This window comes from Ochotona princeps, chromosome 5 (genome assembly GCF_030435755.1).
Source record: "Ochotona princeps isolate mOchPri1 chromosome 5, mOchPri1.hap1, whole genome shotgun sequence".
Lineage (NCBI taxonomy): Eukaryota > Metazoa > Chordata > Mammalia > Lagomorpha > Ochotonidae > Ochotona > Ochotona princeps.
Window position 1 is genome coordinate 25,211,320 of NC_080836.1, and position 26,055 is coordinate 25,237,374.

Consider the following 26,055-nt stretch of genomic DNA (forward strand, 5'->3'; position numbering starts at 1 on the left):
ATGAACGAGAAAAGATGGTAAAAACACTAATAATTTTAATATCTATCATGCATTGGAAATTATTATCATGGCTACTTGATAAATAACATTGCCTCTATTTCAAGGATGAGAAAACTGACATTAAGAAAGTGGCTTATTGGGCCCCATGCGGTAGCCTAGCAGTGAAAGTCCTTGCCTTGCATGTGCTGGGATCCCATATGGGCACTGGTTCTAATCCCAGCGGCCCTGCTCCCATCTAACTCTCTGTTTGTGGCCTAGGAAAGCAGTCAAGGACAGCCCAAAGCCTTGGAACTCTGCACCCACATGAGAGACCCAGAAGAGGCTCCAGGCTCCTGGCTTCAGATTGGCGCATGTCTGACCCTTCTGGCTGCTTGGGGAATGAATCGATGGATGGAAGATCTTTCTCTCTGTCTTTTTCATCTCTGTATATCTGACTTTCCAATAAAAATAAAATAAGTCTTAAAAACAAGAAAATAGCTTACTGAAAAATAGATATTAAGCCTGTCAGAGTCTAGACCGATTGTTTAATTATGAACTTGCACTTTCCGGTGTACTGAAATCTTCCTCTTCCAACAGTACACACAACCTTCATGGGAAAGCCCCACAGGTTTGTCTTTCACCCATCGGGGACGAGCCTCTCTTTAACCTACTCCATTATGGAAAACAAACCTGGAGATTATGACCTGAATAGGAAAAACAAAGCTAGCCATGTTTTATTTGTAAGTTATTTTGCTGCTTAATGCCAGATTTCCCTTTATACTGTGAGTCTTGAATCTGCGTTCACACTTTAGTCCCACTGAATAAAGACTGTTGAATTTGCTGTTTCAAGGTTATTTGACAAAAATCACAGATTCTGCAAAGGCAAGGACATTTTACTATATAAATTTAAAAAGAAAATAAAAGCCTCTTTTTGTTATCCCTCAGTAGTATGCGCTCACTGCTCAAATGAGACCAAAATGTAACTTTAAGCTTAAATGCAGCTGCCTCTCCTGCTTTTCCTCTATCAGCTTCATCATTTCCTAAAGTGACTTTCTCATAGCCTCAAGTCATCTTGTTACTATTCTCATCATTCTGTAAGCTATTCATTATTCTCTTGGTGTCACCTTCAGTATTATCTAGGAAACATACATTTCAAAATCTCCTTGCTACATCTCTGATCTCCCTACAAGGAAGGGAATGTAATCTCCTTTTATGTAGGATATTTTACATAAGGAAGATGGCTAGTCAAAAAGATTTCAAAGCTCAATGAAATCATTTTGACTATGCTAAGCAAAATAAAGTGGCTGTGAGGAATAAACATGCGAGAGAAAATTATATCAGAATTAGTAACATTCAATAAGTTTCATTATATAGCCTCTGATTTTCTAAAAAAACAGTGTCTATTGCAATGATTAGAAGGCACATTAAATCAACCCATAAATAGTAGACTCCATCCCATAGAAGGGTAATAATGAGACTTTCCTGTTTTGAGTACTGACAACAAATAATCAGCTCAATTGTGCAAATGGCATTGACCATCCAGAGATCTGAGTGATGAGCAATTGTTATGTGAGTTACATACAGGCTAACTTATCCTGTTTTATTTTCAGAAACTGCTGATCCTATTTAACACTGCTTCTATAGACAGCCAGGGCTGAAAAGTGTAGATAAGGTTCAATATTAAAGTTACACTTAAAAAGAATAAGTGGCAGGAAGCACTATAATTATAGTAGGTAACTGCAAGTGTGTCAGAAATTTCTAGCTTCCAGAGCAAAGGAGGTTAAACATGCAATACCACAGAGACTGCCTTCGTCAGATCCATCTGGACAATCTCTTTTCCCGTTGCAGAGTTTCTCTGGCTGCAAACAGACTGATGTGTCATTAGCACAAGGGTACTTGGGTGGTCCACACAGGAAACTGTCACAGTCTTCCTCATCTGATTGATCTTCACAGTCGATATCTCCATCACAGACCCATGCTTTGTTGATGCATCTCCCTTAAGAAAACAGAAACAGTGTGCGTTGAGCTTCGTAATTAGATCTGTGCAATAATTGGTGGCCAATACTGTGTTCTGTCAGTGGAAGAATTACTTGCCATTAGCAAGAAAACTACTTGCTGGGAGTTTGACATTTCATTTTCATGACCGCATTTGAATATTTCTTGCCCTGGCTGTTACAGTGCTGTTTATGTTTAAGCTCTGAAATTTTAATTTCAAATTGTTGTCCCAAAAATAAGAGAAAGGATTCTGTGAATAATTGGGATTACTATTTTGGCAATTTCAAATGTATACCTGAAATGTTTGTTACTGTATCAATGCTTTTCAAAGCTCTAAATTAGAAAAATGTTGACAGTGACTATTTTAAGGCTAAAAGCAGATAAAAATGCTTATGTGAATAGAAGTTTGTACTATTTATAATTTTTAACCTTAAAAATCACAATTCTTCACAAGAAAGCATATAGTCTTCATAAAAGACAGACAAATATTATTTACATTGTGGTAGTTAAGAGAATGAATATAGACAAAATTTACAGAATTATATTTTTAATTATACAACATGTTTCAAAATAAAGTGAAAGCACTTAGGACCAAGTTTGTTATTTTATATGTATATCTTATTTTCACAGCAAGATATATTGTTCTATATTGTCATATATATATATTATAAAACAATCACTCTACTGTCTTCATTTGTTTTCTAATTTCTTAGGTTTTCTGGTTAACATCATGCTGAGTTGTAATATCAGAGGAAAACATACCTACTGATAAATACTAGTTATTGACTAACTATACTCCAGTTTTTCACAAATTATGAAATGTAACTCATAAAATCATAAAATGTAAACTAGTACAGCCACAGCAGGAAGTATGGAGATTCCTAAAAGAATTAAAAATAGAACTGTCCTGTAATTCAGCAATTATACTCCTGGGTATAAGGCCAAGAGAGATGAAACCATCCTATTGAAGAGACACCTGCACCCCTCCCTACGTAGCACTCTTCCCAACAACCAGGAAAGGGAGCCAACCTCAGTGTCCAGCAGCTGATCACCTGGTAAAAAAATGAGGTATAAATACACTGTGGCATACAAAGGGATGATCTTGCCATTTGCAATCTGGATGGAGCTAACAAGCCAGGTCCAGAAAGAAGAGTACCATGTCACCTCACTCATATCCAGAATGGAAAAAACAAAACAAACAAACAAAAAAGATCTCAGAGGATGGAAATAGAATGGAGACTACCAGAAGCAGAAAAGTAGGAGGAAGGGGGAAGTTAGAAAAGATTTCTGCAGGTGTCCTAAAGTTCTGTCTCAAAGTTTCGCATTTCACATCTGTCCTAGAGGATGCAGTAGGGAAAGGAAGGTGTCCCATCTAAAACTACATTTGCTTATGAATTGACTTGTCCATTAAGCCTCACAGATTCAAAAAAACAGTGGCGTACATAAAAAAGAAATGGAAAAGAATACATTATATATGTTGGATAGTTATGGTAAGTTAGAAGAGTTTTGGAAAGCCTAAAACCTGCTAAAGTTTAAAATAAACAAAATATTGTTAGAGTATTCATTTATAGAAACATATGAAGTTGCAATATTATAAATGAAATAAAAGCACAAGAACAGTTGCATAATTGATACATGCACATAATTCTGTACATATAAAGAGATCAATGATTGATTGTAGCTAGAGATACAGAATCCATGGATATACAGCACCAATTGTACGTAGGCAGGCTTGTCTGTACATGAATTCTTTCTGGAGAACCACACAAGCAACACCTAAACGTGATTGTCTCTGGGAGAGAAGAGTGAGGCACTAGAAACAAACATAGCGTGGGAGAAAGATTGAATTCTCATTATATACTGTTGTGGTGCTTTATTTTGTTTCTACTACATGTCTGAAAAACTTTGAAAATAGTGCTTGATTTTAAAAAAATGGTGAGGATGAAATGCACAACTATATGCCATGAAATATGATGGATTCATCAATCTATGATCAAAATGAGATCTTGGTTACGCTGAGCCTTCTAGTTCCCTAAAGCCCTTAGAAATTAATGCAATGAAGCATTAAGACCTGGCCCCCCCATCACCAAAGAAATCATAACAAAGCTAAAAAGATCAATATTCAATACATATTTATAAATGTAAAATATGACACCCTATACATAAGCATTAAATTGTATGCGGTCATCTACAAGTATAATAGAATGAAAGGAGAGTTCAAGAATATTGTAATAATTTCCATTTTAGTTTGATTAATAAAGATGCAAATTCCCTTTTTTCCCCAGATATTACTAATCCATCATGTCATTCTTAATCATGAATGACCTTGGAATTTTTTTCAATATGCACATACATAAATCACTGTCAATTTTTTAGTCAGGATAGTAGCAAAGTTTGCTGGGATCCCTGGCTAACACAGTTCTGAAAAGGTAAAGAAAGATCACATTCAGTTGACTCTAAAACTTTATACAGATTATTTCATCAAAATTTTGAATAAATATGAATTCACTGATTAGATAACATTTCCTTCCCCTACTGACTTTTGCAGGACATTTTGAAACCTATTTGCTTCCCTATTTCTTGTTTGTTTGGTTTTAATTCTTACAAAATGTAGATAAGAAGGTGAACTATAAATGATAAATTTAATTAAATTTCTAACCCCGAAGTGAAGCATAAAAGCAAAGGACATCAGTAAATAAGCTTAAAGAATGATGATATTTATTCTGATTTATATCAGAACAAATCCTTACCTAGTCAAGTCATTGAACATAAAATCTTTAATGAATAAATAGTATCGATTTCATCATATAGGTTTTCTCTTCTATACGCAAACAACTAGAAATTGTATAAAATCATTATTGATAGATGTTATGAATATTAAAACATTTTCTAAAATATTATTCAATATATTAAAATCCAGAATATTTATAAAACTATTAAATGTACACAGATTTAAAGAACCAGAAAACACTTTGTGTTTACTAATCTTTCCTTAGAACAAGCTGAAAATAATTCTACATAATTATTACAAAGGTTTATCCACATAGTGTAATTTATTTAAAATGATATTTTAACTATGTGTGAATCAGTTATAACAACTGTAGTTTTATCCTTTGAGTCAAAATAAAGACAACAGACAACAGCAAAATCTCCAATAAGGGTATTTAGTACTATTCTGATGCAATGACAGCCAGTACAATACAACACAACACACACATGCAGGCATACAGACACTCACATATTCAGAATATTATTAAAATTCTTGGATTTATGTGATCTTGATACATATAACATAAGCTGAACAACATAAAAATGAAAATAACTGAGAGTCCATAGAAAACATGATAGGTTTCCAAAAATAAAATTGATATGATCTCTTCTGGAATTATTCTTTTCTCTATTAAGCCATTTTTACCACAATAAAAAACAGGTATATCCTGTTGTAAACTGCTTAATTTGCCTTTATCTCAACCAAGCAAAGGACAATACATATTGGGATAGCAGAACTTGGGATATGACTGGCAGTTAATATTAAAAATATGAGGAAAGTGAATCTTAAAATCCAAATGGATTTTTCAATATTTTATTTATAATGACTTTCTGAAATGAGATGGTCTCGTTGTTTGTTTTGTTCTTTACAGCACTAACCTTTACTACCACATTCTTATTTTGGTTCCTAACACTGTTTAGCTTTAATTCAATTCAACAAGTATTTATTGAGTATACTGAGCTTACCTGCTATGTAGAGAATAGAAGAATGGGAAAGACAAATACTTAACCTGCAAAACAGTAAGTCTCCTAGTGACAGATACTCTAATTTTGAACAATTTTTTTTTTTTAACGTTAAGTGTCAGGCATTTAGCTTGTGGTTTAGGAGCGGGTGAAAATGCATGTGTTCCATATCAAATTACATGCATTCAAATCTCACATGCAGTTTCTTATTCCCACTTTTTGCAAATTCAACCCCAAGCAGACAGGGGTTATGGATCAATTTATTGAGTTACTGACATTCCCATAGAAACCTGGATTGGGTTCCTGGCTGGTGGTTCTGCTTTGGTCATTATCTGCCCGGTGGGACATGAAGTTTGAATTCCCAGAAACTGATTTTGATCAAGCCCAGCCCAATTGTTAGGGACAATGGAGTGAAAAACAATAAAAGGGTCTCTCTCCCCACTTCTCTGACAAATAATTTTAAACAATTAAAACTAATTAAAGTAAAAATATATAAAAGAAAAGATACCAATGGATTTTCCATGTGTGCATCCTATATTGTATATTGGATGAGCATGCATTCTTAATTTTCAAATATTCACCCTCCACAAAACAAAACTCTAGGAAAGCAGAAAGGAGTGAGAAAGATAAAAATGTAATGACATGGTTATTTCTCATTTTACTTAACAAAAATATGTCAGACTATTGATTAGAGGAGTTCAGTTGGTTTTTCCTTAATTCAAACTCTGATCCTTTTGAGAATGCAATTTTGTTGTTGTTGTTGCTCTGGACCTGTTGCAGCGTCTCAACTGGTTAATCTAGCCCCATCCAACACTAACATCCCATATGGGTGCTGGTTCATGTACAAGTTGTTCCACTTCACATCCATCTCCCTGATAATGGCTTAGGAAAGCACCAGAGGATGGCCCAAAACCTTTGGACCCTGCATGCATGTTGGAGACCTGAAAGAATCTTCCAGTTCCTGGCTTTGGATCAGATCACTCCTGAGTATTGTGGCCATTTGGGGAGTGAACCAATAGAAGGAAGATTTTTCTCTGTGTCTCCCTCTCACTTTGAGTTTGCCTTCCAAATAAAAAGACTTTAATATTTTTAACCTGTTTTTGTATATGTGCTTTCTAACTCCACGAAAAATAACATTTTCTGAATAATGCAGTTACAAGTAAAAATTATCATCAGAACTAATTAGGGAAAATCATGCACATCGAATTTTACAGATGCTTATTGGTAATTTTGAAAATACAGTTTCACCCTTATTTATTAAATCTAACGCATCAGATGCAACCTAGATCTAAGGCATAAAAAAAAAATGAAACAGTGTGACGACACAGCTCATGAAATGGTATTTGCTAATTTAAGGAGGGTCTCTTAATCAAGTAGACAATGGAAATTCAGAAAAACATGACACCTTTAAAGATAATGAAGACATATGTGCTAATGTCACAGTTTGAAAAATCTGAGGAAGTGAGTGGTGCTTGCTATGAGTTGAAGCTAATTAGTATCAAGGAAAATCAGTGTCTACAATACAAAGTTCTGTGTGGGGGATAATGCAAGGTTAACATTAGGTTAAGATAAGTGAGCAGAAAGAACGGAATGGTGAATATTGGACAGATGGTAGAGGCAGCATCAGAACATGCACATGGAAATGATTGCAAATCGGGAGTGATAAAATATACTTTCTGCTCTAAATTTGAGTATTTACAGAACTGAAGATGTTTTATATGTGGCATTCAGCAGAGCAGCAGAAAACTTGGTTTGGCATGTGATTAACATCATTGATAAAAATTTTGGAGACCTTTACCCAGAGGACAGAAGAGACTGCCATGAATATCTCATAAAAAGGAGAGAAGTAACTGAATAAATGAAGAAGAAAAGTTTGTGCAATACCGGGGAAAAAAAAAAAACTTCTTGAAATTAAATATCAAGGATATGCAGACAAAAATTGCACATGGCATGACATAAAAATAAAAGTGTAAATGCTAAGTGGTTAAAAGGGATAAATCTATCATGAGAATAGGATTACAGGAGACTGCATAGCAAGGTGAGGTGCTACAGTAACAGTAGGTTTAAGGATAGGATTCACAGAGAGAATGATCATTCAGCAATGCATTTAGACACTCTGCAATTCAATTAACTACTATGCCATCTATTCTATTTTACAAATCAAGAGACAAAATCAACAAGATGTGGTCATTTATCTGGATTAATATGACTACTAAGAGGTACAGCAACATTCAAAATAAAGGCAAGTATGAACAGAGATTTTATTTCTGGAGACTAATGAAATGGTCATTTCCATCAAGGGAGGAACCCTATGCTACACGACAAGGGATGAGGGATCTGTGAGACGTTAGAATCTAGGTGCACTGTATTTGGTGACCTAACAAAGAAGTGATCAAATTCAAGTTACTGAACTAGATACATTTCTGCAGATCATAAAAAATAGTGTGGGGAAAAATATTAACGAGCAAGAAAGGTGACTAAGATGCCATTGACATGAGAAGCTCACAGAATCACCACAGAAAGAGGGGGGCTTAAGGAGATGAAGAGGAATAAGATTTAGGAACAGCAAGTATCCAGCAGCACACTTAAAACTATCATTGTGGGGTGGGAATCAAAGAGGAATACAGAAAGTTCATGAGACCAAGTACATATTTTACCAATTTTGTGGCACAGAGATGATAGGAAGTTTACTATTTCATTTCTGTGAAACTCATTTGAAATTATAGAGCTGGTTAAAAAATGGGGGGAAAGTGCCATGTTTAGAAAGCCTCGTATACTTCTAACATGGTAGGATTTTGAGGGGATATAATATTTCAGACGGATTTTTAACAATGATTGAATGTACCACTTCATTTTGTGTTTATGAACAAAAAATGAAGAAGGAAAAATAGCACAACCCAAAGAGAGTCAAGAATAACACTTTACCATTCATAGAAGCCTGTAGAATTTTATTACATGACCGGCCATTATGCAGCATGATGCCACTGTCAAAGTTATCTCCCCATGTGTGCTAGCTAGCTAGCTTCGATATAACCTTGTACTGAGGACCAGTTCATGTTAAACACTTAACCCTACATTAGGACCTGATTTGAAACATAACACTTACTACAATGGAGACTAAAGGGACGGACTTATGGGTCAGCATCACTCTTCAGCAAACTTTGGAAAGGCAATCAATATGGAGGGGGGGAAGGGAAACCCCAGAGTCGCACTATATCATAATATAATAAAATCAATACATTAAACAGTAAAAAGTATGATACTGTCTGTTTATGTACTCTTTAATCTTCATAAAGACCAAAAAAATTCAAGAAATCTGCTTTATTATTTAAGAGAATATATTCTATTTTCTTTCTGCTCATATATCACATAAAATTGTTTAATATTGTTTTCATTCAATGAACTGTGCATGTCATTGGATTATAACAGTTTCCATTGTTTAAAAATTGTGAAAGGTATTCTTTCTGTAACTCTGCCCTTCAAATTTAAAAACACTCAGAATCACAGGAATTTTCATTTATTGCTGGTAGAAACAGATATAACACAGCTACTTTGGATATAATTGACAATTTTTAACAAAACTAAATAAGCTTTTATCATTCTATCTAGCAAATAAATTTCAGCAGTCAGGTAAATGGCATTTAGCAAAATCAATTGAAAATTGAAATGTAAGTGAGGTGGTCACAGAAGGTGGCTAGGAACTCGCATTTACTTTTTTTTTTTTTTGCAATTTTTTTTTATTGTTAATTATTTTGCATTATGTGACAGTTTCATAGGCTCTGGGTATCCCCCCCTCCCTCCCCCTCCCCTCCCCCCAGTGGATTCCTCCACCTTGATGCAGTATTACAGTTCAAATTCAATCAAGATTCTTTCATTGCAAACATATACCAAGCATAGAGTCCAGCTACTTATTGTCCAGATTGGTTGAACAGTTTCTTGGGGAGACCTTTTCTGGTCTGAAGTTTGAGCTGGCAGAATATCATCACAGTCAATTAAGAGTCCCAATATAACATCAACAGCAATTTGCAATGTTATGGAGTTGACATGGTTTTGGCTCATGCCTCGCTGGGTGGGTCACAAAGATTAGTTTTACTCCTCACCATGGTGTTGAGGATTTTCCTGCACACCCTCCCCCCCCCAAAAAAAAATGTTCTGCACCTAAAATGTTGACATATATCTTGTTAGAGTTACAAGCCAGTCTGGATTATCCTAAAATCTGCCAAGATCAGCAAAATTTTACTTCAACACAACAACTGGCTAAATACTAAGATGAAATGGACACGAAACAGCTGAATGGTGCCTTATGGCCATTTTAAGGTATAGAGCAGCCGGTCCTGTATATGAACTAAATTGAAATGTCAATGAGCTAATCATAGGTTGTCGCATTTACTTTTAACATATTGGTTACTCATTACTATGTCAATTAATTCCATAATGATGTAAATTTTTGCTGATGGTATGTTGGAGCTTTCAATTGACTGGGATGATACTCTGCTGGCTCTGTCTTCAGACCAGAGAGGGTATACCTAAGAAGCCGTTGAACTTGACTGGACAATAAGATGCTGGACTCTGTTTGGTATATGCTTGCAATGGGGGAATCTCAACTGAACTTGAGCTGTGGTTATGCAACAAAGTGGAGGAATCCACCATGGTGGGAGGGTTTGGGGAGGGGTGGGGAGAACCCAACTACCTATGAAACTGTGTCACATAATACAATGTAATTAATGAATTAAAAATAATAAATAATAAAAAAAGAAAATTAATATCCAAACAAAAGATAAAACAGGGTTGCTGATAATGGCTGCATTCATAATTGGCAGTAGTTAGAAATTACCTAGATGCCTTTTGGTGGGCCAATGGCAGTGCATTCATACCAAACAATATCATTGAAAGCTACTAGAAATAAACTACCAATACAAAAAATGATAATAACTTATATACATCTTATTAAATGAGTGAAATCAAAGCATAAAATTCACAAACTATATGTATCTTTCCAGGCGTATGACATTCTAGAAAAGGAAAATCTATGAATACTGCAAAGGAATCATGCTTTTCAAAGTTAACAGGGAGGGAAGAATAAACAGAGTGCAAAGGACTTCTTACGGCAAGGAAGTTGGCATGGTGAATACATGTCATTACGTATTTATCATAATTCAAAGACCATGTAAGACCAACAGTAAATTTTAAGGGAGAAATCGAGACTAGGACTGGCAATTCAATGTATGTTTCTTTACTGTCAATGTTCCACTCTGGTACAGAGAAGTCATGTTTTTGGAGATTGCCATATCTTATTTTTCCACCTTTTCCTTTATTTAATAAGAAGTGATATTCCTATCCATTAGAATCTAATATTTTTGCTAAACAGAATGCTGTATTGAATATTTTTGTGCATATGTACAAGTTTATGCGGCCAATACTGACTAGATTGATCTACAGCTCATATATACTTATTGTTATTTAATGGTGTACTAAATGACACACCCAACAGCCACAGAAAACACATAATCATATAACAATTAGAAAGGGACAGTATTTAAATTCTGGGATAGCCACACCTACTTCCCAGAAAACCATGAATATTACTCCCCTGTACTGCTATGCACCTTCCTTTCTATTAAATTGACAGGACCAAATCACTTCAAGTAGGCTCCACATTCATTTATTTTTTATTGACTTATTTTTATGATTATTTTTGTGGAGCATATATGTTTGTTTTGCTTTCTCAACAAAATATATGCTGCTCCCTATTTTCTACTTTCTTTCTTACTCTCAAATTATTTCTTGATGTGAAGGAAAGGCCATGGCTACCAGGCCAGCTCAAGGGAGGAGACAATCTACTATCTGTTGGTATTATGCTTGGTGAGTCAGCCAGGAGCAGACAGCTGGTAGTGTCAATGCCAGATCAAATAGAGCAACCCACTCAGTTCTTCCTCAAGTGAGTCCATCCCTCTGTTAATCAAAACTATCTTTTCTTTTTTTACTTCAGTTGCAAATATCTCACTGTGGGAAATCAGTAACTGAGTAAGGGCACCAATCTTGGATGCCATAGGTAAGGAAAAAACACTAACAATGCATACTTGGATGTCTGACTTGTCTAGGGTCATTGATGACTTCTTCAAGAGCCATAGTCTTATACCCATCAAGGCACTGTGGTTCTCCTAGATTCTTGGTTCAACACACATATTTAGGCAGTGCTAGATGCTGTCTAATGGCAGTCCTCAAGACTGATAGACACAAACCAATGCTACATAGAAAGCCAACTGGCAAAATTCAGTCTCTCTCTCTCTTTCTCTTTCTCTCTCTCTCTCTCTCTCGCACACACACACATCTCTCATATCTATCTCTTCACTCCTTCAGTTCAACAGTTTCTGACTTCGAGGAATTCTTTGGCTAGCTTTTACATTGTTCTTCTCCCTACCTGCATCCTGCGGTAGGGATATTCACTCCCTGCCTGCCAACTTTTGTAGATATAACAAATTGCCTCTAAACCCTATTGATTATCTCAGACAAGACATTTTTCCCTCATTTCCAAAACAGGACCTGAGGAAACTCCTCTGCTTTCCTATTTGGATAACTTATAAAATCTTTGGCAGCATTCCTGCACCTTGCTGGAACTTCTTTCTTTTCACTTACAACTCCTAAGCCCAAGAGTAAATCTTCCTTCTCTGTCACCTCCTTGATCTGACCCGTACTTTCTTGACAGATATTGCATGCTTATTTCACCCAGTCAAATCTGTATATTGTTTCTGTTCATAATTTTCCATTAAACATGGCACTTTTACCACCGTCCTCTCACCCTATGTTTGTTAGCACATTTTCTGTGTTGCGCCCCAGAGTAACATCCAGCTTCATTTTTCCAATACCTTTATCTAGCATGTATCCAGGCTTTACAAGGAAGTATCATACTTTCCTCTGCATTTTTTTTAACAGCAACTGGCTGAGCAAATTGCTTTTGGGTCTTAGACTCTTCAACACAGAGAAACATGTGGCAATAGATGCAACACAACTGTCTATCATCACTTCATCAAACTGAAAATAATCTCAGTGACGTGTAACAGATCTAACCAAAAAATGGGGAATGGCAACTTCAAGTACACCCCAATTAGGGCATATCTTGGAGAGCAGGAACAAACATAACCTAATCTAAAGTGAATGGCACATCACTTTTTATGACACTATGTGGCCTGAATACCAGCTGGTAAACCAAACAAAGCCACTACACAGATCCATTAACTATAATACCATCCTCCTATTAGATCTGCTTTGTAACAGTAGAGGAAAATGGGGAAAATACCATATGTTTAGGTCTTTATGGCCACTTTTCAGGATACTTACCTGAGCAAATAATGTCAAGTGTCTCTGACTCATATCAAATTCCCCACTCTGAACAGGACATGGTTTTCTTAGATGCTCACTACTGACATTACTGAGTACTGCCCCAAGGAAGTCAACTGTACATCTGTTTTCTCCTTCATCCACAGGCTCTGAGAGTAGATTATTTTTCCTTCTTCCTCAGGGTTCATTCAGGTAAAACAGAGCTCCTCTAACCAATAACATCACATCATCTCTTCCTGCTCTTCTAAAGAGAGTCTTATCCATCCCCTACATGAAGATTCCTGAGTTGGGATAATGCAAGCCTCAACTTGAGGAGAGTACAGAACCAGTGCCTTACAGAATCTTGTCCTTTGAGAGAGGATCCGAATAGATATGAGACAGGATTACATTCCATATGCCATTCTCTAGGTCTAATCAGTCTTATTTTGTTCCTGCTGTTCTTATTCTTAACATTTTTTCATGATATGTTCCATAGACTCAGGAGTTTTCCCTTCTATACTCCTTCTTTGATCCCAGTGTTTTTCACCAATTATTTCAGTTTTATAGTCCTTAAGTAATAATCACAAAGTTTATTCTGCTATTTAATTGTATCATGACAATATATAGACAATGATAGTGACACCAGCATCCTATTGTCTTGCTATACTTTACACTTTCTTTGGGAGTATTTCCTTTATTTAGGAGTAGAGATGCATACTGCAATGCACCTTCACTTGGCATGCCAGCCACCGTACCTCTGGGTGAAAATATGTAGATACACGTTTTGCTATGTATCCATTTGTTTTTGTATTTTACAAGAAGGTTTCCTTGTAACAGAGAGAACATATGATATTTCTATTATTGGCACTAGCTTACTTACCCGAGTAAAATGGTCTCTACTTGGGACCATTGTGTTGCAAATTAATCAGTCCTCATACAAGAAAAAAGTTTAAGTGATTTTGCAATGGCTTAGAATATTCTTTTGAGGAATTTACTAAAGTGACGATGACTTTTAGTCTAAATTCTAGGCTATAAATAATTTTTAGGCTATAAGTTTTAGACGGAGTCACAGTCTAGATAGGTCCTATTATGCACTCACTTCATTAGCCAGCCTATGCGTCACACGAGCAGGAAAATGCAAAAGCTTCCTAATGGGCTTCAGGATCCATTAAATCAACTGGCAAGCATTCCATTTGGAATCTTTAAAGATGGACACAGGACTAAAAATAAAAATAGAAGTCAGTGGAAGAAGCACAAGGACAGACTCCTTGCAGTGGCCACAGCTTCCCTGATACCTCAGGAATAATAATACCATGCTACGTTCAATAGGGCCAGTCCTGGGTGACTCAGATCAAAGCTAATATCCTTTGATTGCACACTTTATCATTGTAAGTTTCAGTACCATTGGAAAAAGGACTCTCCTCACGTTTGGGAAGATGGAAACTCCTTGGACCTTGAACTATATGTTGACTCTCAGGCCACTAAAGGTGAGACTGCAGAGTCCTAAAGGGAACATAAAGCCATCTCTACCATGCTGGTCACAACTACTGAAGATTGAAAGGACTTCAAAACTCCACTGGCTCCCAGTACAGCATTTGGCCATCTCTTCTGAGGAACCTCAGGTGACTCTAGATATGCCAGTTAGTGCAGCTAAATTTTTAATAGATATGGAAACTGCATACTCTGTCCTATTTGGCCATTCTGGACCCGTTCCCTTTCACTCCTGTGCCATTTGCTAGCACATGGGGAATCAATTCCTGTACAGCTGACTTCCTTCAGTGTTATACAATGGAGGACTTGATGTTCTTTTATAGTTTCCCTGAGATGCCAAAATGTCAAAAACATGTCTAGGGGAAAGACCCATTAAGTAAGCTAAGTGCTGTAATCCAGATCTATGACATGACAGAAATCAGTCCCCTTCTGACTCTCGTAAAATGCTGTGTAGTAAGTACCACTTCTGTAGTATCACTATTGCTTTGCCTTTTAATGCACTGATCCTGACAATCTGTCTAATATATTTAGACAGTTGTACATCAAGCACTCTAAGGCGCTCTTTTTTTTAAGATGCCTTGGCTAAAGAATTAAGATAACTACTTTTAGAGCAAGAAAAAAATTACAATATGTAAATGACCTCCTTATCTGTAGCACTACTCAAGAGGACTCCAATAAGAAAGCCATAAAGTTTTAACTTTCCTGGGAGAATGGACCTTTACAGCTTCTTTGCGAAGCACAAATTTCATCCCAAGAGGTAAAGTACTTTGTGTATGCAATTACTTTGATAAAATGGGCCTTAACAAGTAACTACAAGAAGGGAATTAACCTCTACTCCGCCACACAAAACTAAAGGACGACTCAAGTCATTTCTAGGAATAGCAGGATTTCATTGAGACTGGATCCACAGCAAAACTCTTATATGAGATCCTTGAAAGACAAAGTGGAGGGTACCTAGAACGAACTGGGGAACTGCAGAGGTCATTCCAGGACAGTAAACACAAACTAGAAACTGTCCCTACCCTAGGTCTCCCGTCTAGGCAAAAAATGTTCACTTGGTATATGGCAGAAAAAAGAGGGACAAATCCTTGATGCCCTAATTCAAGATTTGGGCCAGGAATCAGTGTTGTGATACAGCAAGTTAAATTATCATTTGTAATACTGAATCCTATGTGGGAGTACCAGTGCACGTCTTGGTGGCTGTGCTCCCAAACAAGCACCATGCAGATAGCAGAGGACAGTCCGTGTAGTCGGTCCACTACCACCCCAGAGAGAACCTGCAGTTCCAGGTTCTCTCTCTTTCTGTGTGTCCCTGTCTGCCTCTATATCCATTTTTATCTGTTTCTCCTTCTCTCCTCATTTCACTTCCTTTGTTGTTTCTTCTCTCTGCTTTTCAAATTAAAAAATTTGTCCCCTTCTTTATTGGCTTTTAAAAATGGAATGCTTTATTAGCGGAATGGTCAGAATGTCCAAAGGCTGTAGAAGCTGTAGCCACAATGATTGAAGAGATATTCACGTTAATTCTAGACACACTCTACAGATCACATGTAAAGGAAAAGATATTCCTTAATTGTAATGCTGAATGATTTTACTGAAGAAAGCAGCTACATATAGAAAGGAATTCGAATGACAGGATATACAGTTGTCAAACTTTAAGAGATTAGAAAGGCAAAATCCTCTCTCTAAAAAGCTGAACTTAAGGTCCATATTGGTGCCCTACAACCATTGAAATGACTGAGACAAAACATGTATGTGCAGGCTCCAAATATGCTATGTTAATCTTACATACCTATGCAACCATGTGAAAGGAAAGTGGCTGACAGAGAGTCCCCCCTTTCAAATATCATAAGCTGATATTAAAGTTACTGTAAGAAGTGTTCATGTTCCAGGAAATTGTGCTAGTTCAGTGTTAGTAGTTCAGTCAAAAGATATTTAGTTCATAAAAAAATAATACATTGGACAGATATGCCAAGACAGCACTCTAATGTGCCATAAGGACCCTCGTTGCCTTGATCCTCACTGCAGGTGACTTGGCTAGAATTCTGTGATACTCCTCTGAAGAGGAAGCATGGGTAAATAAAGCAGACTTCAAAAGGATGCTAGCAGATGGTTAAAAGAGGATGACAGGATCATTTTTGCTCAGAGGGAACAATGGAAGTCTTTAAGTATAGCTATTTGCTATTCTCCAATGTGCTCCTGAATGTTTTCTTGGAGGAAGTAAAGATCCTGAGAATACAACATTACTTACTGTCTGGTGCCAGTATAAAACTTTTTTTTCCAATTAGAAAACTGCCATTCATGTGTTTTTAATTTTTTTCTGCTTTGAGTTAGATTTGAAATTTCCTCGACTGATTCTCCAGTTATAAATTAATTTCCGGTTGCTGGTGTAGGGTATGAGAAACTAGGTGTGGTAAAATACAGTCCTTGGTAAAAATTAGATCCTTTCAGATTAGAAGATGTTGAATAATAATGCTTGTGTTGCAAAGTAGTTACTATACATTCTCCTCTTTATGGGTACAAAAATGCATTAATGGGAATAAATTTGAACATTAACAGCACATTTTATACAAAAGAAAAATAATTCCAACCACCAAATGTAAACTAATTATTCTGAATGTTCTAAATAATCAAGGTGAAATTTTGAGTATCTTTACAAATAAAGAGGAACATGTTGAATGTTTAAAAATAATTTAATTTCTAAAACAGAATTTTAAAAATGACAAAGTGCTAACAAATGTAAGCAGTTTAACTTGATGCTTATATTTGTGGCTCATTTTAATGCCTGTAATCATTAAAAATGATTATCAGAAATAAAAAATACATAATTGCGTGTCATGGCTCTTCATTTAGGGTGTGCTGGGTTACTCTACCTAAACCATAGATTAAATTAGAAGAAAGTAGATGATTAAGCTATTATTATTATTATTATTGTTGAACTTTTTAGACTCATTTGCAAGCAAAGAAATAGAGAAATATCTTTTTACCCCCTATACTTCACCTAAGTACCTTCAATCACAAGAACTGTGCTGGGTCTCAGCAAGGAACCTGGAATTTAATACAGATTCTTATATGAGTTTCAAGGAAACAACTACTTGGGCTATCATCTTTGTACCTAGTAGGGTGCACATTAGCAGGAACCTAGAATTGTAAGTGAAAGTGGTACTCTAATTAGGCATTCCAGTTGGGATGTAGGCATCCCAAGTGAGAACTTCCTGTGTCTAATGTCTTGAATTATTATTTTTAATATTTTCCTTTTAATATATAATATCAATCTTCTCACAATTACATTTTGTGCCTTAAATTTTGGTTAACACACTGTTGACATAAACACCTGAAGTTATGTTAATGACAATATTAAGTGGATAATGCAATGTTAAAATTGACACACAAGAAATGTATTCAAATTCCAATCCTCCAAAGATAGTTAGCTACCATCATCACAGTTATATTATAAATTTTTAAAATTAATCCATAGAGAAAGTTACCAGCTATTTTTACTGCAATATATCAATAAACACTGTTCTGCAATATAAAATACAAGTTCTTGAAGGTTTCTATGCCTTCATTGAATCTTGTTATTATTTATGTTTCTTCTGCACATGTTCCATCTATACAAAGCTCAAACCAGGCCTTGCTGAAATACAGCTTTTAGAAGTTACAATAGCATGAAACTCTTCATAACTTCTTCATTCATAAGGAAATAATTATCTAGATTTTTCTTCAAATCTAAATTTTCAAAAATTTAATAACATTTACATTCAAGAGGCCAGTGTGGTTGCTCAAGTTGTTAATCCTCTGGCTGCACGTACTGGGGTCCTATATGCGTCACCAGTTTGTGTTCCAGCTGCTCCGTTTCCCATCTAGCTCCCTGTTTGTGGTCTGGGGAATTGGAGGAGGATGACCCAAAGCATTGGGACATGACAACCAGTGGGTGACCTGGAAGAATCTCCTGGCTCTTGGTTTCAGAGCAGTTCAGCTCTGGCCATTATGGCCATTTGAGAAGTGAACCAATGGATGCAAGATTGTTTTCTCTGTCTCTATTTCTCTCTGTAAACCTGCTTTTTGAATAAAAATAAATATTAATTATATTATATATAATTGTATGTGATGTATATATATCTTTAAAAATAATATATATACATCATATGTAATTAAAGATTTTTTTAACCAAATCTGCTTATTTGTTGTTTTAATATAGTTTTGCCAGTTTAGAATTCATTTAATATTAAAGGTTGTTAGCTGCCATTTTCAGTATTAACTCGTTAAATCAAAACTAAGAATTCATAACACAGTAATTTAGGAAAATATTCATTACGAATTCTGAGTTACAGTAAGCTGAAGCTAATAATTGGGTATTTAGTACTATAATTAGAATATTAAGTAAAAATCTGCTTATGCAGTAAATGTCTTTAATTTATAATTATTCATCATTGAAATATTAATTTTTAGAAATAATGCAAACATATTTGTATACAAGTATGATCATTATTAACTTATTTTCCTAGTCATTGACTCCAAAATTAATTTTCTTTATATAATAGTTGAAGAAAATCATGTAATTTTGAAAGATATTGTTGGAATAAAACAACCATTTTCTACATACAACTCCTGTGTTTGAAGTTTGTCTCAGAAGTAGTGACTTCTAACTGGTAGCTTATATTTATGTCTATTTTTTATTCCAATTTTTACCTGTAATCAAGAGGCATACTCATGAAAACAGGCATAATGCTTTTGATATTTTTAAATTACTTCAGCCATGTAGTTCCCACGGTGTTTGGTTATTTACAAGCCTGATTCTTTTCTTCTCCATTATTTGGAACTAATAGTAAAACAATAAAAGTAAAATACTTCAATCTTAATATGTATGTATTGTAAAATTATCTAAAACAGAAATATAAAATGACTCAAGACTGTATCTTAACATACACAGAAAAAAATTTTCGTAGGTTATTTTAATGATTATACCAACCATTTCAAAAATTATACACCTAAACAGTTAAGTTTATTCATTTTTTTTCTAAGAACTTCTACTCATTATTTGCTATGTAAAGGCAAAGAAGTTTATTATGTCAGATCAAACCTAGTACATACAGGAAAATATAATACTCAGGGGAAAACCAAATGGAAATGTTATCTTTATAAAAACAGTGCATTCCGTGATTCCCAAACAAAACACTTGAATAACAGACAGGACTTGGTTAGACTTCAAACAATAGCACATTTAGATTTAGGAAACTGAAAGAAAAGAAAAAGAAAACCTAATTCTCATTTAAGTTTTAGAGTGAACTCTGTTGAGGGAAACAGAACACTATCTATTGGTTTAGCATTCTTATCTCTGCCCTGACACTAAATCCTAGATTCAGTTTATTGTTTCAAATCCCAGTTCCCCAATGCTGATTCTGGAACTTGAGCTAGCAATATTTTTTTTTTATCTCATGCTTTCCTGAAGAGACTGCTCATAAGATTGTGCTATCTCCACAACACTTATCAACAGCAGTTAGCTAATGTTGTTACCTGTAATGTGCAAACCAAAATACCAGAAAACTAACAAATTTTTTCAAAGTTGATAAACAGATTGGCAAAGGTCTGAAACAATTATATACACAGAAAGCCAAACTTGAAGCAGAAGCGGGTGTCTGTCTTACCTGTACTCTGACAAGAGAACTTGGTTTTGTGATCACACAAGCGAATGGTACCATTGCAGCCTTTCTCATCACTACCATCTTCACAGTCCTTCTCCCCATCACAGCGCCACAGATCAGGAATGCAGTTTCCATCAGGAAGGCACTGAAATTCATTTCCATGGCATCGAGCAGGAGAACTGACCTCTTTGAAGTGAAGAGAGCAGAAGGCAAGAGAGGAGAGAAGTTATAATTTTATTTGATAATTTTTTTCTTTTCTTTTCTTTCTTTCTTTCTTTTTTTTTTTTTTTTTTTTTACTGTTTCCAGGCATTATTAGGATGATAGAGTGTATGTTTGGAATTTATTGCTTACTAGCTATAATATCTCTCCGATAGTTTCAAGTTCATTTCAAAAACACCAGTGATTTGGCTCCTCCAGAATTTATGAAAGTGCTACACGTGTTAGGAAAAGAATATTTGAGCTAGCCTGTTGCAGTTTCAATTTGTGTCTTAACAACATGTTTGAAGGGCTTTTCTCCAAAGAACATAAACAAAAACTTGCATTACCTTCTTAATGAAAAGACTTTGGTTGACTTCTGACACTCCTCTAGGTAATCGCTTTTAAATTACTGAAAGTAACTCCCCAAAATAAGTACTTTATGACAAATAAAATTGTTGAATCACAACATTCGAAAACTTCAAAAGCCAAAAAGAAAATCCTATGTAATAAATGCACTTTTTATTTCTAAAATCAAAACATGTTTATAAATGAGAATGAGGCACTTTGTATTCAAATACAATTTATCAATTAATAATCTATTTATTTATTTCTTTATTGATTACGTTGTTGCATTATGTGACACAGTTTCGTAGGTTTTGGGATTCCCCATCCCCTCCCCGTGCCCTCCCCCCATGGTGGATTCCTCCACCTAGTTGCAGTGTTATACAAAGTCATGATAACACTGTTGTCTAAAGTTTGCAGTCCAAAGTGACTAAAAACATAGGATATATTCTTCGGATAAGCATAAATAAAAGAAATATAGATGTTGGGGTATATGTATTTTACAAAATAGTAATTAAATAACATGATTTTAATCATTACTTTATTAAATATGTATTGATATCTAGTAATAAGATAGTACATTATATAAGATGTCCAAACTTTTATACATATTTTAGCATATCTGATTTTTTCTGGACAATTATCAACACAAGAAATGCACTATGTACTTTACATATGTATATCTAGCAATTAATCTGTAGTTTACATATAACAATTTATATTTAATGTAGGCCAGACCCAATAAATGATCATTTAATGAAAAACATGTTACATTTATTTACTACATTATAATTCTGTGCTGCATTAAGTGTCTTTGTTTAAGGGTTTTCAGGTTCTAAAGTTTCAAAGTTCTAATCTGTGTAAAGATCTTTTAGAATGGATTTGACACCAATTCCCAATTATTTTAGAGAACTGTAACGCTGTAATCATAACCAAGAACAAGTGTCCTTGCTGACATCAGGGTAAAACTAAATGTTCTGCTGATATGCAAAACTGAAATTTCAATTCACAGAAAATGTACCGGACGATATTTCACATGTAAATCCTGCTAAGAGAATATACAATTATACCCCCAATACACAGAGAAAGTGCTTTGGAACTCTGTTTAAAAACAGACTTTCATGTTTTACTTTCATGGAGAGCCAAAACATAGTCACTTTGGATATATTATTGTCAGGGTTAAACAAAATACTTGGCATGCAGATCTGCAGTCAGTAATGATGACGGAATCTGTACAAAAGCTGGAGAAGTACGTGGAAAGTGATGCAGCAATTTCCCACCACAGATGAGCATCTACAGAGTTTTCCCTAAGACAGTATGCATTATCTGCGGTAGTTACAGTGATAGTATTTGATCAGGTTTCCTAAAATTGACATTGTGAAGTCTTTCAACATACAATGTAATTTGGAAAACGCATTATCATTATTTATGGAGAAAAATCAATGAACTCCAACACCCAACAAGCTCTAAGTGAAGTTGTAGAAAGAGGCCAGACTCCATACAGTAGTGAACTTGGCTTCTCTTTCCTACTGTTTAACTTCCTAAAATAGAAAATACAAAATGAAACAAATCAAAAGACACACTGCGTGGTCTAAATTTTATAACTTGGAGTTTGAGTTCAAACAATAATATATGTTTCTACTCTAATCAATTACCACCAGTGATTCTAAATACTTAGTACAGAAGGGGATATACAACCTGTAGATTTTTCCCTGCATTGTCTAAAATAAAGAGCTAAAGACTGGCAGCTTGTGTATTTCATCTGTTCCCCTCTGTTCTTGACACATAGCATTGGCTGTTAAAATCCCCAAGTTTCAAGTAAGAAAAAAAAAAAAAATCACTCATTAGTCAAGTACCTTGAAAACTAGGAAAAATCTTGAGGTGGTAACTAGATATGGTACCAAAATTGCTTGTTCAGGAATACACTGAATCATATTAATAACTCCCTATTACAATGGAAATGAAGCATATGTTTTTGCAGGTTGATATTTTTTTCTTTTCCTTTGGTAGGGTGGGGTAGATATGAGGTTACTGCTCTCCTATACTTGCATTGAAAATATTTCTGGGAAAATAATTTTTTAGTCTTGCCTCAATATTAGCAGTGATTTTTATTGTTATATACATTTTTTCATTTTCATGATTTCTTTTCAGGAATATTTGTAAACTTAACGAAAACTATTTTTGCTTTTTTCACAATATTTTAGAACTTAAAGCTACTTTTAAATACTACTTTGTGTTACGAACTTTAGATCTTAAATTCAGATTTTGGCACACGACTAGCACTTCTACCATTTAGGTAATGTTGGAGTAGCATGAGCTAAAAGAACTAGTCCATCTAAACAAAAATCAAAATATCTTTCAGTTTAGTAACTTGAACTTGGAATCCCTTCTTCCATTGTCGGGATGACGTCTCTGAATCTGTTGTAGATCACCTGATGTATTTCATTAAACAAAATCTTACAATGTCTGCTCTTCAATCTTGTCATTTCTAAAACAAGAATGCCACATATAAAGTGTGTTCCAGGTGACCAAGTACTTTTGTGAAAAAACCATGCTGTTTGTGACCCCTTATGGATATAATCTACATTGTTTTCCCCAAATCTCAGCCAAAATTTTTGAGTTTAAAGACTAGATCCAGCAAAATGGCAACTTCACATTTGTCTCAGTATTTTATTCTCAATTTTTAAGTAAAGCTGAGGACAAGTTGAAAGAACAAAGCAAATATTCTTGTGAGAGAGAAAATATGTTGTCATTACTTAAGATTTTTAAAAATTCACTTGCATGTTTTTTGTGTTTTTTCATATGGCTTGGTTTTTCCATTTGTAGTTGACAGGTAAATTTATTATCCCAAATTAGTAAATACTTTATATACAATTTGATACTTCTTTGAGGATCTTGTTTTCCTTTTTGCTTTAGTGACCCATGTCTAATCCATGTTATGATAAAACCTTTATTACTTGCCATAAAAACCAGTATAATTTGAAAATGTGGTTACAACCTAGAAAAGGAAATTTAATATACCATTTATTTTTTAAATTTAAAATATAAACTTAATATATTAATAATAATATTAAATGTAAATGTAGAGAATTTTCTTAATTTCTGCTTATTCCTCGTGGGACTTTACATATGAATACACATAGTTTGTTTGACGATTCACTTTCTTTTAAAGAAAACTTTGATAATTGAGTCTCCAATTTCCAGATATTGTAGAATACAAAAAGAAAAAAAAAATACATGCGATGGTTTGTGTCAATGTGCATTTTTTTCCTTACAGAGAAAAGCTGAAATTGTTGTTGGCTTTCAAGACAAACTCTAGATTAAGGCCTCAAATTTCCCAGAGTGTTTTATTTTTCATATTTTGCCTAGAGTAAATAGGTTCCATGGCAGCGATTTTCACTTACATTTCATATCAGTTATATTGGAGGAAAAACCCAGAGAAAAAGGATAACGTATCTGCATCCATTTCATTTTAATTAAAACAGTAATTTCTCATTGAGAGCATTGTTTTAAAAAAGAAGAATCAAAAAGCATTATCTAATTTGCTTGTAGTCATTACAGCAGAAATGATATTTGAACTCATTTATAATTAAGCCTATAGCCTGCTTTATGATTGTATTGCCATTAACTACTTCTTAGGCTTTTCCCATGTCATAGTTTCAAGAATGAAAATATATTTACCTGATAGGCTTGGTGAAATGGCTCAACTGGCTAATCCCACCCTTCAAGTGCAGGGATCTCATATGGGTGCACCTGTATCCTGCTGGCTCCACTTCCCATCCAACTCCCTGCTAACAGCTTGTGAAAGCAGAGGACAATGCCTCAAAGCCTTAGGACCCCGTACCCATGGAGGAAACCAAGAAGAAGCTCAAGACTTATGGCTTTGGATTAGCTCATCTCCAGGCACTGTGGCCACTAGGGGTGTGAACCAGCAGATGAGAAATATTTGTTTCTGTATCTCCTCCTCTCTGTAAATCTTTTTCAATAAAAATGAATAAAATATTAAAAATATATAATTATCTCACAATATAATCAAGATTCCTCTAGAAACTCATTTTTTTACATTTAAAATATTATATATTCTACCATCTAATGAAATTTAATACTTACTTTATTCTATTAAGGCTCCAATAAAGTTTGGTCTTTCATATAAAGATTTATTTCAACTAGTGCATGATTATTCAATATGCTGCCAGCAAGGAAAGAAGACTCATGGATTCAGAAAACTCAAATAATTGTAACCATGATTACATATCCAGTTCGCAGTAGAGATCCACAAAATCCACTTCATCATCTTTAATACTGGGCTTAATGATTCTTTCACTTGATCTTGCAACATAAATTTATTGCAATGTGTTCGGTAATTTTGCAGCCATTAGGACACAGCAAGGAATTAGAAACAGAATTTACTATTCTTTTATAAAGTTTACATGAGGGAAGAAGGATACGTGTATGAATCTAATAAATAATTATACAAAAGATCAATTCAATAAGTCCATAAATATCATTATGATGATAATAGATTGATAATAGATTAGAGCTATGGATTAGGTACCATGCCAACAACTAATAGATTAGAGAAGTGTGAAATCTCTTTTCTTAACATGAAAATGGTTTGATTTCAGATTATGATACATATCCTCTGTGAGCATGTTGGTGGGTTGTCACCATCCTAGTCATTTAAGGATCCTCACTGAAGGAAAAATGAGCATCTAAAGTGTTTAAGGTTTTCAGGTACAAAAGAAAATCAGGGTGTCGGTGATCTCATATGAGGCTCAAAAGATAGATTGTTCCACATCCCATTTAGTTATCCAAGTCTAGCCACATTGAATGTGTACCTTTCCAATGTACCTAGAGAAGGAAATTACTGGAAAAATTCTGTGAAATTCTATGATGGCTATCACAATTATTGACTTAGATATAGAACACATCCTGAAAAAGGTGATTACAGATGTCACATATGACGTGACACCAAAATGACAGAGGTAGCCAGGAAAAGTCAGGACAGAGAGCGTTTAAGGGAGATGGGATAGTAAATTCAAGGATTCAATAACAGGACATAATTTTAATATTTACAGTCAAGGAGAAACAGTGGGAGATAGCAGAGAGCAAAGGAAGGAAAAAAAGAAGGATGTGAACAGAATTGTATGTGAACAAAAAGAGACTGACAGAAAGGCAGGGACTGGATCTTGAGCGAATTTATCAAATACTTCAATAAAATAAGCTCAATATGGGTATTTATCTACTGTAGTTAGCAAGCAAAAGAGTTACAATGGCAATTCAACCAACACTTGCGTCTGCTTTGTGGGAAATAATGTGGCTTGAGTGAAAGCAAGGAAGCCATATGAAATGCTTTTT

General features: G+C 34.8%; 1 protein-coding gene across 1 annotated transcript in view; it reads right to left on the reverse strand.

Moving 5' to 3' along the window:
* The window catches only part of LRP1B (LDL receptor related protein 1B), a 1,366,825-nt gene that overhangs the window by 595,282 nt on the left and 745,488 nt on the right, over positions 1-26,055 (reverse strand). The window contains exons 23-24 of the mRNA XM_058664204.1: positions 20,160-20,342; positions 1,775-1,975 (exon numbers count right to left, since the gene is read on the reverse strand). Coding sequence (XP_058520187.1) covers positions 1,775-1,975; positions 20,160-20,342 — 384 coding nt within the window. The remainder of the gene's footprint in view (positions 1-1,774; positions 1,976-20,159; positions 20,343-26,055) is intronic.